This window comes from Blennius ocellaris (assembly GCF_963422515.1).
Source record: "Blennius ocellaris genome assembly, chromosome: 1".
In the NCBI taxonomy this organism is placed as follows: domain Eukaryota; kingdom Metazoa; phylum Chordata; class Actinopteri; order Blenniiformes; family Blenniidae; genus Blennius; species Blennius ocellaris.
The window spans coordinates 73,972-90,583 of record NC_137650.1 but is presented as its reverse complement, the minus strand read 5'-3'; the positions used below and the strand labels follow the sequence as shown (position 1 = coordinate 90,583).

General features: G+C 43.9%; 1 protein-coding gene across 1 annotated transcript; it reads right to left on the bottom strand.

Moving 5' to 3' along the window:
• Positions 1–1,334: 1,334 nt before the first annotated feature.
• ccnd1 (cyclin D1) lies at positions 1,335–10,970 on the bottom strand (the record flags this gene model as incomplete). Its single annotated transcript, XM_080496267.1, has 5 exons — positions 1,335–1,932; positions 2,011–2,159; positions 8,602–8,761; positions 9,372–9,587; positions 10,773–10,970. The coding sequence occupies 5 exons, from the start codon at positions 10,968–10,970 to the stop codon at positions 1,777–1,779; spliced, it is 879 nt and encodes a 292-aa protein (XP_080352393.1). The 3' UTR covers positions 1,335–1,776.
• Positions 10,971–16,612: the final 5,642 nt, after the last annotated feature.

Genomic DNA, 16,612 nt, shown 5'->3' with positions numbered 1-16,612 from the left:
ATAACACGATTTTCTATGAGAAAATTCAAACCTAAAATGGCATATTTATTGACTCTTAAATGTATATAAAAACAATGTAGCAGCACACAGGAGAAAAGCGTCTTTTTTAATTCATTATTTTTTCTCATCTTTTTTTTTTAATGTAGATGCATTATGATGTAGATAGCAGCGAAATACAAGGAGTGTCTCTCTCCTACATTGTCAGAAACCTCTTACACAGTTTGACATGCTCACAAACTTTAACACAATAGCCATACTTTGATTTGAAAGTCACTCTGATCCAGGTAGTCTCCATCTTCATCAGTGACTAGAAATCAACCTGACCCTGTATAAGAGCCCTGCCTGAACTCACCACGCCCCTCGCTGGTGTAACTTGGCTTCACTTCTTGGAACACTCGCCAGCTTCATTCTCCACATTTAGGCAAGTCCCTAATAAACACATGCCAACATCTTTCAGGTTTGTGCAAAATCACATCAACATTTTAGCTTCATCCCCTTGTCATGAACCATGAATGTATTTGAAGGGAGGTGGAGATGCTGTCCTCGTGATTGAAAGTCAGATTGGAAGTGTTACCAAACCTCTGACAACTGAAGGAAGAAATCAGCTCATTCTTGGAGATAAACATCAACAGTGGAGCCAGTCAGTCACAACCGACATAAATAAATAATATGGTTTACTGTGTGAAAATAAAGCATTATTTCCCATCATTACAACTTCAGCTTTTAGCTCTGCACATTTGTTTCCAGATTATTTCCAAGTCCATGACCATGTCCAAGCAGCTCCATCCTCAGGAATACTACAACTAATCTGAGCTTGGAGGGTAATAAAGTACTTTCTCTCACAGTAATCAATTCTGTGTCACATAGGATAAACTTGAGCTGACTCTTTACTAGTATAACTTTGGATGGATGGATGGATGGATGGATGGATGGATGGATGGATGGATGGACTTCATCTCAAACCCCCAATTCCATTTTCTTCCAAAAATTGTGATTTTTTCTTTTGTTTGTTTGTGTTTAAGTTGAGTCAGCATCGCTGACCAAAAGTGCTTCAAGAGAAGAAGTTGGAATACTATGAGGTTGAAATACAGAGAAATCAAACACATGTAATGTGCTCTGCTCTGCTTACATGCCGATCTGATGAAATGACAGCAATCTGAACAGTCTCCCAGACCAGGCAGGTCACACAACACACGTGCTTCATACAAGTTGAAGAGAGGAGGTATAAGACTAACTGATGGGGAGTCTAAAATCATATAAAGTGACAAAACAAAAGCAAGCAGGGTTATAAAAAGTGTTTGTACTGGAAGACAAACAGGTGATAGAAGTCTAACTCATTCTAAATATTACAAATGATTTCCAACAAACTTCTTTAATAAGAGTCCGTCTTCAGGTGGGACCAGAACATGGACCACCAGGACCTACTGGACACAGTTTGGGATGTTTTAGTAGTTAAGTTGAGTCTGTGGAAATATAAATATTCCTAGTTTAGTGAGTGATGAATAAGAAGTCTCTTCATCTCCAGCACGCAGCTCATCCAGACAGTGCAGCTGTACATTTCTGCAGTGGCCGATTCTTTTCCTGGGAGGGGAGAGGCACACCAACAGAAAGTGTTGAATGCCAGGCAAGGGGTGCTCTGTCTGCCTCGATAGTGTTCCACCAGGAGAGAGGAGAAAGGAGGGGCTGAGGTGGAGTTCAGATGAGGTCTCCCCTCTGTCCATTGCTCTACAACGACCTCCATCAGCAGTTCAAGGTGCCATGTGAGCAGCAGTAACCTCAGATATTGACGTCTCTGACGTCTGTTGGTGTGCAGGATAAGTCTACCTCCTCATCCATGCGTTTGGCTTCCGTTGTGCTGCTGTGTTGCTGAGCCTGCCGCAGACTGGACTCCAGCAGAGATTCAATCTGCTCCTGACACGATCGCAAGCAGTCCTGAAAGCAAACAACCAGTGAGAACAGCGCATGGCTCAAGGCAACAGCCAACTAGTGGAGAACAGAGTGGTGTCCTACCGGATCACTGCGGATGACCTGGGACAGAAAGTGAGTGAGGCTCTGGGAGGACAAGGACACATCTTGGCTCTTCACATAAAGACCTTGGACTGCTGCCACCACACTACCTGCTGCCACCATGGATGGAGGACTGGCAATGAAGTTGACATCTGTTGACAAAGAACACAGAGGACATGATGCTACATACCTGTAGCACAGCTGAATTTCAACCTTTTCTCAAATTATGCAAACATGCGGGCCGAACAAAGAGGGTCCTCACATGTTCTAACATCAAACAGTTTTTCCAATGATAGTAACTATTGTAGGGCTGCAACTAACTATTATTTTGAAAATTGATGAATCGGTCGATTATTTTTTCGATAAATTGATGAATTGGTTAAAAAAAACAACATTTCAAATTATAGAGCTAGTTGATATTGAACAAACCAAACATCAAATATGTTATGATTATTTAAAAGTACATAACTGAACCAATACAAAGATATATACAATATAAATACATATATACACATGTGTATAAGATGTATACAGGATAATTATCAAATAAGATTTAATGCACGTCAGGGACCACATACAGTCTAGTTTCACCCTGAGTGACCAGACTGGTAAAATATTGCTTAGTTAATTAATAACCTTTAAATTTACACTTCACAGCTCCACAGATATGTGATGTTGCAACAGTAATCTCAGCCGGGACGGCAGACGTTATGAATCCTCTGTGGTTGTTTACATCCTCCACTTTGCACTGGTTGTTTTGTTTTGTCTCCCCACATCTGAACGTGCTCCGGCGGCTAGCCGGTTTGCTCGAGTGCCGCGCTGCAACTTTCGTGTTTCTGAGAGCAAACACTGGTTAGCTCTGGTGACGTCTCCCCCCATCGGCGCGCACTCTGGCTGCTAGTCGGTTAGCTTGGGTGCTGCGCTGCAACTTTGATGTTTCCGAGAGAGCAAACGCCGGCCGAGTGATGCATAACGACACAACGAATCGATAATTAATTTCATTGCCAACACTTTTAATAATCGAATTTAATCGATTTGTTGTTGCAGCCCTAATCTATTTGATCACTTCATCCAATGTGGTTCACACAGTTTCAATCAGACTTATAGAACTGATACCAGACCATGAACAGAGAGCTCAGGGTGCCAGACCTCATCTCACCTATCATCTCATCGAGAGATTTACAATTGCTCTTGACAACACTTTTTTATTCTAAACCGAGTTCAGCTGACAAGGAAACCTAAATCAGAAAGCGGTGAACATCAGACCTGCACTGTGTGCTGACAGCTGAGACGACGAGCTGCTAAGTGACAAAAGTGTGTAAAACGTCATTGTGGCAGAGAGCAGGCCAGATCGTACCATTTTAAAAATGTCCGTTCAGCTCATGCTTTCAATGGAATCATTTCAAGAGTGAACTCAAACTGATTTGCACTCAAATTGTGAAGATTCTATACTACTGCTATGTTCTTATTTCACTATGCCATGCGCAGCAGAGCATAGTAGCAGCAGAAAACAAATGCGGTTTTGTTTGCGTTTATCTTTCTTACAGAAGAATCTTTTACGTTACCCTTACACCTATTTTATATTTTCATCTAAACCAACAACTTGCTTACGAGACCCAATACCCACTAAACTGTTTGAAGATATTTTCCCTGTGATTAGTACATCAATACTAGATCAGATCAACCTATCTCTGATAACAGGTTATGTACCAGAAGCATTTAAGGTTGGTGTTGTTAAACGTCTTCTTAAAAAACACACCTTGACCCAGGAGTCTTAGCAAGTTATAGGCCAATATCCAACCTTCCATTTATTTCTAAAATCTTAGAAAAAGTGATTGCAAGTCAGCTTTGTGACTATTTAAGCAAAAATGACTTATTTGACTCTTTCCAGCCAGGTTTTAGAGCTCATCGTAGCACAGAGACACTCTGGTTAAAGATCCTAATGATCTTCTTATGGCTTCAGACAAAGACCTGGTCTCTGTTCTGGTCCTGTTAGATCTCAGTGCTGCTTTTCATACTACTGATCATATCATCCTATTACACAGGCTAGAACACATCATCAGGCTTAAAGTCCGAGTGAAATGAAAATTCGACCTCCAAAACACTCTGGCTATCGCTTCTAGGGACATTTTTTATGCCAACTGGCCCAAGGGTAAAACACGGCAATCTGTGAGAAAATAGCGGATCAACAGCGGTATTTTCTCTGCTGGGCGGAGCTTCTGACAATAATAGAGTGACGTCACTGGATGTGCACACGCCCAAGTTGTGTTTACATTATGGCGGATCAGAGTTTTGATGACGAAGAGGCTGAATTTAACCATATTTCATCATCATGGTCATTTCAAACCCAGTGATTGATGAAGAAGACACAGAAGGGTGGTTCTGCTAGGTGACCCCGTCTGGAACATGTTTGAGGAAGCAGAAGACTGTTCATCCTCGCCTCAGCAGCCGGCAGGTTTCACCTCTGAGGCTTCCTGACTTTTGGAAGAACGACCGGCTTCCTGGATCATGTCGAAGCACTTTTCCGACTGCGCAGATTCACCGAAGATGAGTCCAGGTATTACTTGATCATCGCAGCCATAGACCAGCAGTCCACCGCCGTGTCTTGAGAAGTGCGCCGCTCTCAAGCAGCTCCTGCTCTGGAGGTGCAGCCTGTCTGCCGTTGAGAGGGTGGACAGACCTGATGGACAACATGCTGTCACTGCTGGGCTCGGACGGGGGTGGATTCCTTTTCCCTCACGTTTTCCGGCGCGAGCTAGCAGCTCCCACTAACCGCTAGCCACGCGAGCTAGCAGCTCCCGCCGCCCGTGCTCACAGCCTTGGCTAACTCCCGGTGTTTAGCTGAGGGAGACTCCCGCATTTTGGAAGTGTTGTGCTGTTCTGTTTTTGGTTTTTGGCGGTTGCGAAATAAAAGACAAGTCTACCTTCAGCTCCAGCGTGTCCTTTATCCTGCCACATTGGATATTGTGTTTCTCGCCTCCTTTTCTCCTCTCTGGGGTCTCTTCCATGCTCAATCTTTCGTCAAGGCTCATAAAACGCCGACAATAACTTCAAAACACTGTAAAAACTTCAATATTTAAGAGGGAAACAATGCAAGCCAATATAAACGCCACACAACAGATCGAGATCTGCATAACTCGTGATGTCACGCCCACGAAGGAGAAAGATTCCCCCGATTTCGTCGGCTGGAGATTCAAAATTCAAGTAACTTTGTTATCTGCACAAACTGTGCTCCTTAGAGCACAGTCTGTAATCTGCCTTTTTTCCCCCCTCCTCTCCTCAACTCATGTTGTCCTGCTTTCCCCCATACTTTCTATAAAATTTTGTTGTACCTGTTACAATGACAATAAAGAAGACTACGATTCTTCTGTTTCTGATTATGCGACAACAGTGGTGGGGCAGAGTCGAAGAAACCTTGTAAGTAGTACCCCAACTATCGTTTTTTGCAAAGTAGTGTGTCACATTTCACTAGGCAGGTACTACACTAAACTCGTTTCGATCATATTTATCAGACAGGTTCCACTCTCATCTGCATGCTGACAGGAGGCTGGTCTCTCCTCCTTGTCCTGATGGCCCGCTGTCCAACTTTTTTTCAACATGTTCTGCAATTCTGGACTCTGTTGCACCGTTTCGGCAAAATTGCATGCATCTCTTGGCTTGTTAAGGGATAGTTTGGCTACTTACCAGAGATCTCTCAAGGAGGCTAAGTCCAGATCTCTGTCCTCCATTATAGCCAACAGTTCTCACCAGCCGAGACTGTTGTTTACCACTATTGACTCTGTTATTAACCCTCGCCCCGCCGTCTTGTCTGATGCCTCCACTGCAACCTGTGAAGAGTTTTTAGCCTTTTTTACTGACAAAGTGGCATCCAGGCAGACTATCAGAAATACCCTAGGTACGTCCCCTGATGATGTGAGTGCTCCTTCTATGCAAACTACTGTTTTCCAGCAGTTTGAGACCATTTCTCTACCTTTTTTCACTAAGGTGGTTCGTGGCATGAAACCCACTAACTGTCCCTTAGACATAATTCCAACAACATTTTTGAAGGAGGTTTTTAATTCTGTTGGGCCAAGTCTGCTTGTTTTTATAAACACTTGCCTTAGTTCAGGGTCCGTCCCAGCTGCCTTCAAACATGCTGTGGTTAGGCTCCTCCTTAAAAAACCGCACCTTGACCCCTCTGTGCTGTCTAATTTCAGGCCTGTTTCCCATTTGTCTTTTATTTCTAAGGTCTTAGAAAAAGTTGTTTTTATCCAATTACAGACATTTTTAGAGACAAATCGTGCTATTGACAAGTTCCAATCTGGTTTTAGATCCAGACATAGCTCTGAGTCAGCACTACTAAGGGTGCATAACGACATTGCCTTGTCCTTGGATGCTGGGAACCCCGCTGTGTTGGACCTCACAGCAGCCTTTGATACAGTCGACCATGCAGTCCTTCTATCTCGCCCAGAGCAGTATGCTGGCATCCGTGGCACCGCCCTCCAATGCTTTAGGTCATACTTTGCAAACAGGAGCTTCTCTGTAATGATTGGTGACCTCTGCTCTTCACGTGCATCTCTCCCTTGTGGGGTGCCACAGGGATCTGTTCTCGGCCCTGTTCTGTTTTCCTTGTATCTGCTACCTCTGGGATCAATTATAAGAAAACACAATCTGTCCTTCCACCTCTATGCTGATGACCTGCAGATATATTTACCCATAAGACCCAATGAAAGCACTGCTCTTACAAGGCTAATGGATTGTTGTACTGATGTAAAGCAGTGGTTGTCACACAACTTTCTGCATTTAAATGACACAAAAACAGAATGCATCTTGTTTGGCACATCACCTATGGCGAATGTTTTTAAAACACACTCTGGTGTTCTGGCCCCTATTTTAAACCAGTTGTAACAAATCTTGGGGTAACGTTCGACAACGGTCTTAAATTTGATAAACAGATTAGTTCTGTGGTCAAAGCCAGTTTTTATCAGCTCTGTCTCCTGGCCAAAGTGAAGCCGTTCCTGAATCAACAGGATCTTGAGAAAGCAATACATGCTTTTATTAGCTCAAGACTGGACTACTGTAATGCCCTCTATGTGGGCCTCAGCCAGTCTCTATGTGGGCCTCAGCCAGTCTTCTATTACGCGTCTTCAACTAGTGCAGAACGCCGCTGCCAGGTTTTTAACAAATTCACCCAGACGTGAACACATTACCCCTGTGCTGTTGTCTCTCCACTGGCTTCCAGTTCGTTTTAAACTTCTGTTGTTTGTTTTTAATGCCATCACTGGCCAGGGTCCCTCTTACCTGTCTGATATTTTAACCCTACGTGACCCTGGCAGGGCCCTGGTTCTTCAGGTCAGCTTCTTCTAGACATTCCAAGGTGGAGATACAAACAGTGGGGCAATCGCTCTTTTGCAGTTGCTGCTCCCAGACTGTGGAACAAACTGCCCCCCGACATTCGCGCCATCACTGATCTCGGCCTTTTTAAATCAAAACTGAAGACTCACCTTTTTAAGTTGGCTTTTAACTCTGCCTAGGGCAGTGTATTTTATTTTGCTCTGTATGCTGTTTTATGATTTTCTGGATGGCTTCAACAAACTGCAGCACCGACGCACCTCATACAGACAGCACCTGTGTTCTATTTTATTTTTTTTAATTGTTTTTATGTATTTATTCTTGTATTTAATTCTTAATGTATTGTTTTAGCTTGTAAAGCACTTTGGATGTCACCGGGTGATTATAAAAGGGCTATAGAAATAAAGTTGATTTGATTTGATATTTGATTTGTTCATGTTCATGTTCATGTTCATGTTAGTCCCATATCTCCCAAGTAGAACACTTCGTTAGGGTTGGCTTACTGGAGGTTCCTAGGTTTTCTAAAAGTAGAATGGGAGGCAGAGCCTTAAGCTCTCAAGCTTCTGTCTTGTGGAACCAGATCCCAGTTTCAGTTAGGGAGGCTGAAACAGTCTCTACTTTTAAGGCGAGACTTAAAACTTTTCTATTGACTTACAGTTAAGACTGCTTCAAAACACCCCCTCCCCACATCGCTTTCTACCTCTCTCTACCTCTTTCTCTACCGCTCTCTCTACACCTCTCTCTAACGGACCAGGGTCTGTTTCTTGCCGATTACCTAAATCAAGGTTTGTATCTCCCCACCCGATCTATCGCTCTGTTTTCCATATCCTTTCTTCTCCTCTATCCCATCACCCCAACCGGTCAGCAGAATGCCGCCACCTCTGGGTCTGGTTTCTGCAAAGGTTGCTTCCTGTTAGAGGGGTTTTTTCCTTCCACAGTGGCAAATAAACCTGCTTGCTCATGTGGATCCGTTGGGTTTTTCTCTATTCTCTGTTAAAAGCACCTAGGAATGACTGTGTTGTATTTGGTGCTATATAAATAAAGTTGAATTGAATTAAATTGAATTGAATTGCACGTGGCCTCTGAAGGATGCAAACACAAGATCCAATAGTCCCTGCACGCCTGTCCAAACAGTCTACAGACATGCCGCTCTCACAGCATCAAAATTTGAAAATGAACAAACAACCATCCAGCTGAACACAGAGAACCGAGCAACTCAGCTCGGCTCCACACGTCATTCCTGGGAACTGGATGGTACTTTACCTGTAGCACAGAGCGCAACAAACGTCTGGGCGTGCTTTCTGAGGATCTGCTTGGTGGAAGGGTGGATCTCCAGCTTGGACAGGAAGTGCTCGATGAAGTCATGAGGAGTGACTGAAGCTAGATCCCACTTCAGCTTGCTGAGAACCAGCAGCTCCATTTGCTGCGGACGGACCAGAGGAATTCAGTCAGGCAGTGGAATTGGCGTAGTGGCACAGAGAAATACTCTATAATATACCATGCAACACTTATCACATGTAGCTCTTTTACTGCAATGCTACATCTCCTTTTTATTATGCATGTTAATAACATTTGGATTTCTGCAGCTCAGAATGAAATGTACTGATATTTGTTTTTAATAGGATGTCAAAATCTGATTAAATTATACTACAAGGTTTATAAAGGCATTGAATATTATCAATGGCTGTGATGTAATCCCCCAATTTCCTTGTATATTCTTATTTAAGACTGAATGTAATCTGGATTAACATTAAAAGAGTCACAGCCAGAAAGTGACTGACAGCAGCGCTTCAGCAAATGTCTGCACCTCTGTCACATGGCCACTTGGTGTCATTGCAGACTAGTGTTTTCTTGGCAGTCATTAGAACCATTCATCAAACTCGGCCTTTCAGTTAAGTCAGGCAGCCATTAAAACGCAGCAACACAGTCTAAGCATACAGTTCACAGCTGACATGAATATGAGCAGTGAGTTCAGACCTGCATATTTTGTTCTGCTCGCAGCGGCTAAAGCATGATGTGAATAAGTCATTTACCAGCAGCTCTCCAGGCTGGACTGAATTGTCTGTGTAGATGCAGAGTTTCTCTGCAGTTAAGGGCACAGTCTCCTTCATCTTGGATGCCAGAAACATGCACGTTGTTCCAAGCAGCTGTAGTCTTGATTTCCTGGTGGCCTCCACTGATAAGAATCTGTCCAAATAGTTCATAGCCAGAGGAAAGACCTCCTCCTCACATTTCTGCTCCTCGCAGACCTGCAGGTGAGAAGAGCCCATCAGGGTTCCTGTTGTTTTCCCCATTCACATGCAGCCTCAATCCAACCCCCCTCTGGCTCTGTCCTCATTCATGCACATCTGTTCACACTTAATCACCACTCGCAATTTGCATTTTTCCCTTCACATTCCAGTTTTACTTTGGAATGAAAAATGTGTGTTACACGCAATATATTTAGATTTCATAAGCAAGCAAACATATTTCAGTCATCAAACAGAATAACAAACTAATGACAATGTTGTCCGAGAAAGTGTAACTGAGAAACTGAGAAGAATTAATTTGAGGTCCGTTCTGACGGTGACACCAAGGTGGCGTTTCTCTCTCCAATTTCAACTTCGTCATCTTTTCCAAAAATATTTAGAAATACTTAAAACATCCCAGACTGTGTGCAAGGACGATGGAAATGATCATCACTGAGTGTGTGATCGGATGAGCATGAAAAATGTCCGACTTCCGCCTCATGTTCATTTACGTCGATTTTCCAAAGCGCGCCGGGTCCTCCGCTTAACAAATTCATTTTAAATATTTCACCGCTCTCAATCCAAACCAAACACACATGGAAATGTGTGGAAACGTGTCCCGGACTAAAGCCGACTGTTGGAATCAATTTAACTCGGTTTCTGGATTAACCAGAGGATTTTAATGAGCGAGCGGGTGTTGAGAGGAAAAGCAGGCGGACAGAAGACCGGAGCTCCTTTGGAACAACTTCCACAAATAAAGCGACTCCTCCGGGATGTGTCCCGGTGACTGTCGCCTCCTGTACCGTCTGACACACATTCAATCTTCACTGAAACACCGCAAAGATGGCGCACAGCAGCGGACGAGCAAGGTTGCATACGTGTACGTTCCTTTTTATTTAATAATTCACATTAGTTGCTACAAAGTCACGACCTGCAGCGGAAATAATCTATAACATGAATCCACGAGGACCCTCAATGAGTCTGAGCTCTTTACTGCAGGACCACCCAGGACTGTTCACAGGCTTTATATAACACACACACACACACACACACACACACACACACACACACACACACACACACACACACACACACACACACACACACACACACACACACACACACACACACACACACTAAAGTTGGACTATCGTCCAGGAGTTGGACGAGAAACAGAAAAGTCAGTAAAGTAGGAGTGGAACAAACCTCCAGCATCCATGTGGCCACTATCTTTCTCATCTTGGGGATGATTTCTCTCTGCACACACTTGAAGTAGTTTGGCGACGGAAGATAGTTTTCCTCGACCCGCAGCATGGTGTGGAGGACCCTGGCGTTCAAGAGGTTCACGTCCTGGTAGGCTCTCCTGATAGAGTCCACCTCGCAGCATAGCAGCTGCTCCTCCATACCGAGGGAACGGGAACCCAGGGACGCAGGGCTGGGAAGGAACCGGGCAGGCAGAACCACGGGCGGGGACTTGACGCACTTTGTGCGTCTGCTGCTGCTGCGGCGGCGCGCTGCTGCTCCTCCAGCGTGCGGGAGTTCTCTGAGGGGCAGACTGCTGCAGCCAGACAAAAAGACACACACACACACACTCGCACGCACGTACACACACACACGCACACACACACACACACACACACACACACACACACACACACACGGAGGGTGCAAGCGAAGGCTGCGCCATGACGTCAGCCGTAGTGGAGGGGGGTGGGGGGATCAGAGACACCTCGTCTCCCGGGGACCTATTACACACACACACACACACACACACATATATATATACACACACACACACACACACACATATATATATATATATATATATATATATATAACAAATCTATTCCTAAATCATCAGTCTACGAATCACATCTAATCAATAAACAAGAAGCAGAATCACAAAACAGCACAAAACGAGTGAAACAAAACAAAACAAAAGCCAACAGTGTGTGTGTGTGTGTGTGTGTGTGTGTGTGTGTGTGTGTGTGTGTGTGTGTGTGTGTGTGTGTGTGTGTGTGTGTAACATTTTTTTTTTAAATTCCCCTTTGCCCTCCGCTGGCGGTCACCTGTTTTTCTATTCCAAGCTCGGGTCCTCTACCAGAGGCCTGGGAGCTTGAGGGTCCTGGTCCTCTACCAGAGGTTGTTCCAGGGATCTGCTGGAGCCCCTCCTCCAGTTTGGGGGTTCCTGCCCCGAGGGCACTACTGTCACCTTCACCTTCCAAGCCTCTCCAGCTCCTCTCTGAGCCCTTGGTATTTCTCAACTTTCTCATGTTCCTTCTTTCTGATGTTACCATATATATATATATATATATATATATATATATATATATATATATATATATATATATATATATATATATATATATATATATATATATATATATATATATATAAAACAAAATATGATATTTATAACCAAAGACACAAGTTCATGCAGACTTCTTTGAGGTCACTCTACATGATGTATAAATAGTTTTTCTCCCAAAATCAATGGTAGAAAATAAGTTTCAGGATTTATCGACTGAATGAGTGACAACTACTAATTGTAATACATAATATGTTTTGTTTGGGAAAAAAAGAAAACAGGTTGTTACTAGTTTCTAAGCAGGAGCCTGTGGTTCTTTCTCCACTGACCCTCTGGCTCCTGTTTCCCTGAGACTGAATGAAGCAAACGAGCTAAGCACATGGACAATCCTGACACACTGTCTATGAGCTCCATGCCACACTGCATGGAAAGTGCCAACACTTTCACCAGCTAAAACTCATCATATGGCTCATGACCGCAGCACCCAACGCTTTGACATGCATTATTACATCATCCCAGTTTTCATCATGCTTTCATTTTTGTGTTGGATCAAAGGTCATTTATCAACAACCAATCAATATCCAGGCATCAATTCAGCTTATTTCAAACAGTTGAAAATAGCTTTGTGTTGTGGTGGACACACACACACACACACACACACACACACACACACACACACACACACACACACACACACACACACACACACACACACACACACACAAGCGGGAGGAGACTCATGTTGCACCAATGGGAGGAATTGCTGTTGCCAGGCAGATGTTGGTGTAATTTCTCATGTATTGATCACATCTTCCAAGTTGTTTGATTAATTTTGGTGAATAAATATGACAACTCACTCTTTGAGAGCTTTTGCATGTTTTCTGTTTTGTTTCACCACAGACACAACTATTCCAACTGAAGAGTGTGTCCCTCAATTCTTTCTCTGTCTTTTATTCTTGTATTTTCAACTTCACACAAAACGCATCTAACAGGCTTTATTGTTTTTCTGGTATTGACATGTTAAAGTCAAAGCTTTAAAGAGAAAGACTTGTTCATTTTCACCTAGTTTCATTATGAATTGGAGCTTTTCACATTCCTAAAATTCCTCTCCAGCTCTTGGTCTGACTACCGTAATGTCTGAAAGAACCGCTCTCCTGCAGTCACATGGGAAACACCTCACCTCCTTGTGCTCTGCCTCAATCAGAAATACTGTTTATCTGTAGTCTGTATCGCCATATCTCATACATATCATCATAAGGTGATGTGATGATATGTGCCAGAAATATCTACATTTTCTGACCGGAAACATGAAAATAAAAATGTTTGCATTCTTAACACTGGTTCTGTTGTCTCAGTGTACAGCAGTGATATTTGTTAATCCTGAAGCCCACTGTAGTTTGGAACAAACAATGCTGGTGTCCTAATTATCAGGGTCGACATTTTCTGGGCAGGCTGATCCTCTGTTTTTCATTTAAAATATGTACAGTTCATTTGAGAGGTTTTTTTTCCCTTGAGGTGAAGCAATAATGTTAGGATAGTTGCTGTATATAACAGGTGAAGATGATCAGTCCTGTAATCATCTTTAGTTCCTGTCAGAGCCCTGTTCTGTCCTCCCACAGCACTTTAACACACACACACACACACACACACACACACACACACACACACACACACACACACACACACACACACACACACACACACACACACACACACAAGCGTGACTGTGTGTGGGAACAAAGGCTGTGGAACATGTGACTTTTGCTGTGCAGCTCTGTTGGCAGCGTTACGGTACCAGCAGGTTTAAAGGGATAGAAGGATCAGCGCCTTCACAGGCCACTCAGCATGTGGCTGGGAGACGCTGCAGGTTCTGGGTTTTCTTCGCTCTCACAGAGTTGTAACATTTGATGTCATACCTTTGATACAAACTGTATTTTAACTGTCATTTCTTTCTTCAAATTATTCAAACTGAAATGAGCGTCCAAACAAGTTCCAGCTTTCTAAAGCATCACATATATCAGAATCTGTAACGCTGCAACATTAATGAAGCTTTAAACAGTAGACATATAAGGCCACATTATAGCCATGCTCAGCTCAGCCGCAGTGGCGGACCTGGCTGGTTTTCTGGCCTGGGCGAACCCCACCCACCACCCGAACCCTCGCGGACATGGTCTTCTTTGCGCAGATGACAGCAATGCCAGTCCCCCGCGTCCCACAATGCGCCCTTAGACAACTGTCATCCCTGCACAGACAGGGGCAGCGTCACAAGTCCGTATCTGAGCCGGTGCATGGTGCGCCTTTGTTGAGTTTGCGTATGGGCAGCTGCCTACTTCGCCCATAACAAAATTCGCCACTGTTCAGTCGTGTCTGTGTGTGTGTGAGAGAGAGAGAGAGACTGAAGTGGTGACATTTGTCTTCACCCACATTCTGTGACTGAGTTTGAAGTCCTATTTGCTTTTCATATTCTAAGTATGACCCCCAGCAGCACACATAGGTAGTAGGGTGTGTGTGTGTGTGTGTGTGTGTGTGTGTGTGTGTGTGTGTGTGTGTGTGTGTGTGAGTGTGTGTGAGCGAGAGAGAGAGAGCGAGAGAGAGAGAGAGAGAGAGAGAGAGAGAGAGAGCGAGAGAGAGAGAGAGAGCGAGAGAGAGAGCGAGAGAGCGAGAGAGAGAGAGAGAGAGAGAGAGAGAGAGAGCGAGAGAGCGAGAGAGAGAGAGAGAGAGAGAGAGAGAGAGAGCGAGAGAGAGAGAGAGAGAGAGAGAGAGAGAGAGAGAGAGAGAGAGAGAGAGAGAGAGAGAGAGAGAGAGAGAGAGAGAGAGAGAGAGAGAGAGAGAGAGAGAGAGAGCTTCCCCTGCCCAGCGAAAGAAGGAGGGTTTTTCCTGTGAATGAAGCTCTTTTCTCATTTGAGGGCAGTTCCACAATGACCCTGCAAAGATGGATAGGGAGATTGTCCTGTGAAGTGATCCGCGAACACAGATAGGCTGGGGTCGATGTGTGTGTGTGTGTGTGTGTGTGTGTGTGTGTGTGTGTGTGTGTGTGTGTGTGTGTGTGTGTGTGTGTGCGTGCGTGCGTGTGTGTGTGTGGGTGCGTGTGTGTGTGCTCGCGTGTTCTGAACGACTACTGACCGAACAGCACCTCTGTGGATGGGTGGCTGCTCCGGGGCCATGCAGGGCCAAGGGCAAGGATAACAGGAAAACACCCCCAGCACAATGGGTCAGTAGGAGTTTAGGAAGGGGGCAGGGTTGGCTGGAATGCATGCATCCCATATTGCTCAGGCACAATTGCACGCACAGATACACCACACAACCTGAGTCTACAGAGTGTTGCTTTAGTGAATGAGTTGGCCTAGCTAACACATTCATTTTGCCACATGTTTTCATGGATGAAACAGCGCCACTGTGTTCTCAGTGGGGAATTTCATTCTTCCACCAGACATTTTCATTGAGGAAATTTGTCATGTTACCAGCCTGTAATCACTTTTGTGCAGTTTGCTGGTTTGGTGTTTTTACATATTTGGATTAACACTAATGCTGCGTGGCTCACTGAAACAAGACATCAGTGGGTCACTGAAAAAATGTAAACTGTAGGTGAAGTAAAAATGCTTTAGCATATTTAATATTGCTGGATTTGTTTCTATTAGTTACATTTGTAGTCTGGATTATTTTGGATGCTACAGAAAAAACATAACCACCGTGTACATTTGTATCACCTTTCTGTTGAGGTAAATAGCACTGGGGAAGCGGTCTCATAAGGAAAACACTACAATGCAGCTGTCTGCTGATTAGTAGTGATGATCGTCACTCTTGACTTGCCCATGGTATTTAAATGTTTCATTGGCCACAAACCCTCCCATTGTTGTATACACATGCTGCTTTGTGCACTCTGGTTGTTTTGTTAACTGGGTTAATTGAAACAAACACTGGACAGCACCGCACTCTTTCAACAAAGTGCAGACGCTCTTCTCAGTAACAGGCAAGGAGGAGATTCAGCAGGAGCTGGACGCTGCTTTTCACAATGAGAAATGTAAGCTGTGTAACAGAGAAAGGAGGTTCAAGGCTTTTACTCGGACAGCCGTCCAAAGCTGGCAGCTTCCGCATTCTTCACAAACCCCACAACATTTTGCAGTGCTGTCTCTGGTACCGCACAACAGAGTTAAGTCTGGGTGTGCTTTGCCACACCGTACCCTCCTGTCCCACATTGTCCAGGCACGAATTGTGCGGTGGGACCGCAGCTTAATGCTACTAATGCTATGATTACACGATGACCCTACCTCAATCATAGACATGTCTGACATTTCTGTTAATTCTCCTGAAGGGAACAAGTGCAGGTACCTCAGCGAACCCTCTTTCTTCCCCGTTGTCATCAGACTTCTGAACAGCTTCTGACATGTTTACATTTTGCACATCTCACTCTCTTACTAATATTTTTGCACTGCTCTGTTATTTCATTTTATTTTATATTTTATTTTATTCTATTTTTTATTCTATTTTTTATGTCTATACTTACTTATTTATGTATGTCGGCTCCAGGGTAGACGGCAAAATGAGAATTTCATTAACTGTGAAACCTGGCTTTTACTGGTGATATGACAATAAAAACACCTTGAACCTTGAATCGTGAACAGATGAGCCTGTGCAGAATGAAAACGATTCCTGGCAGCATTGTTATGACTCATTCAAGCTACTCACTTTGAAAAAGTTTAAACAATCCAGAGTCTATTCATTGCATGACACATATTGC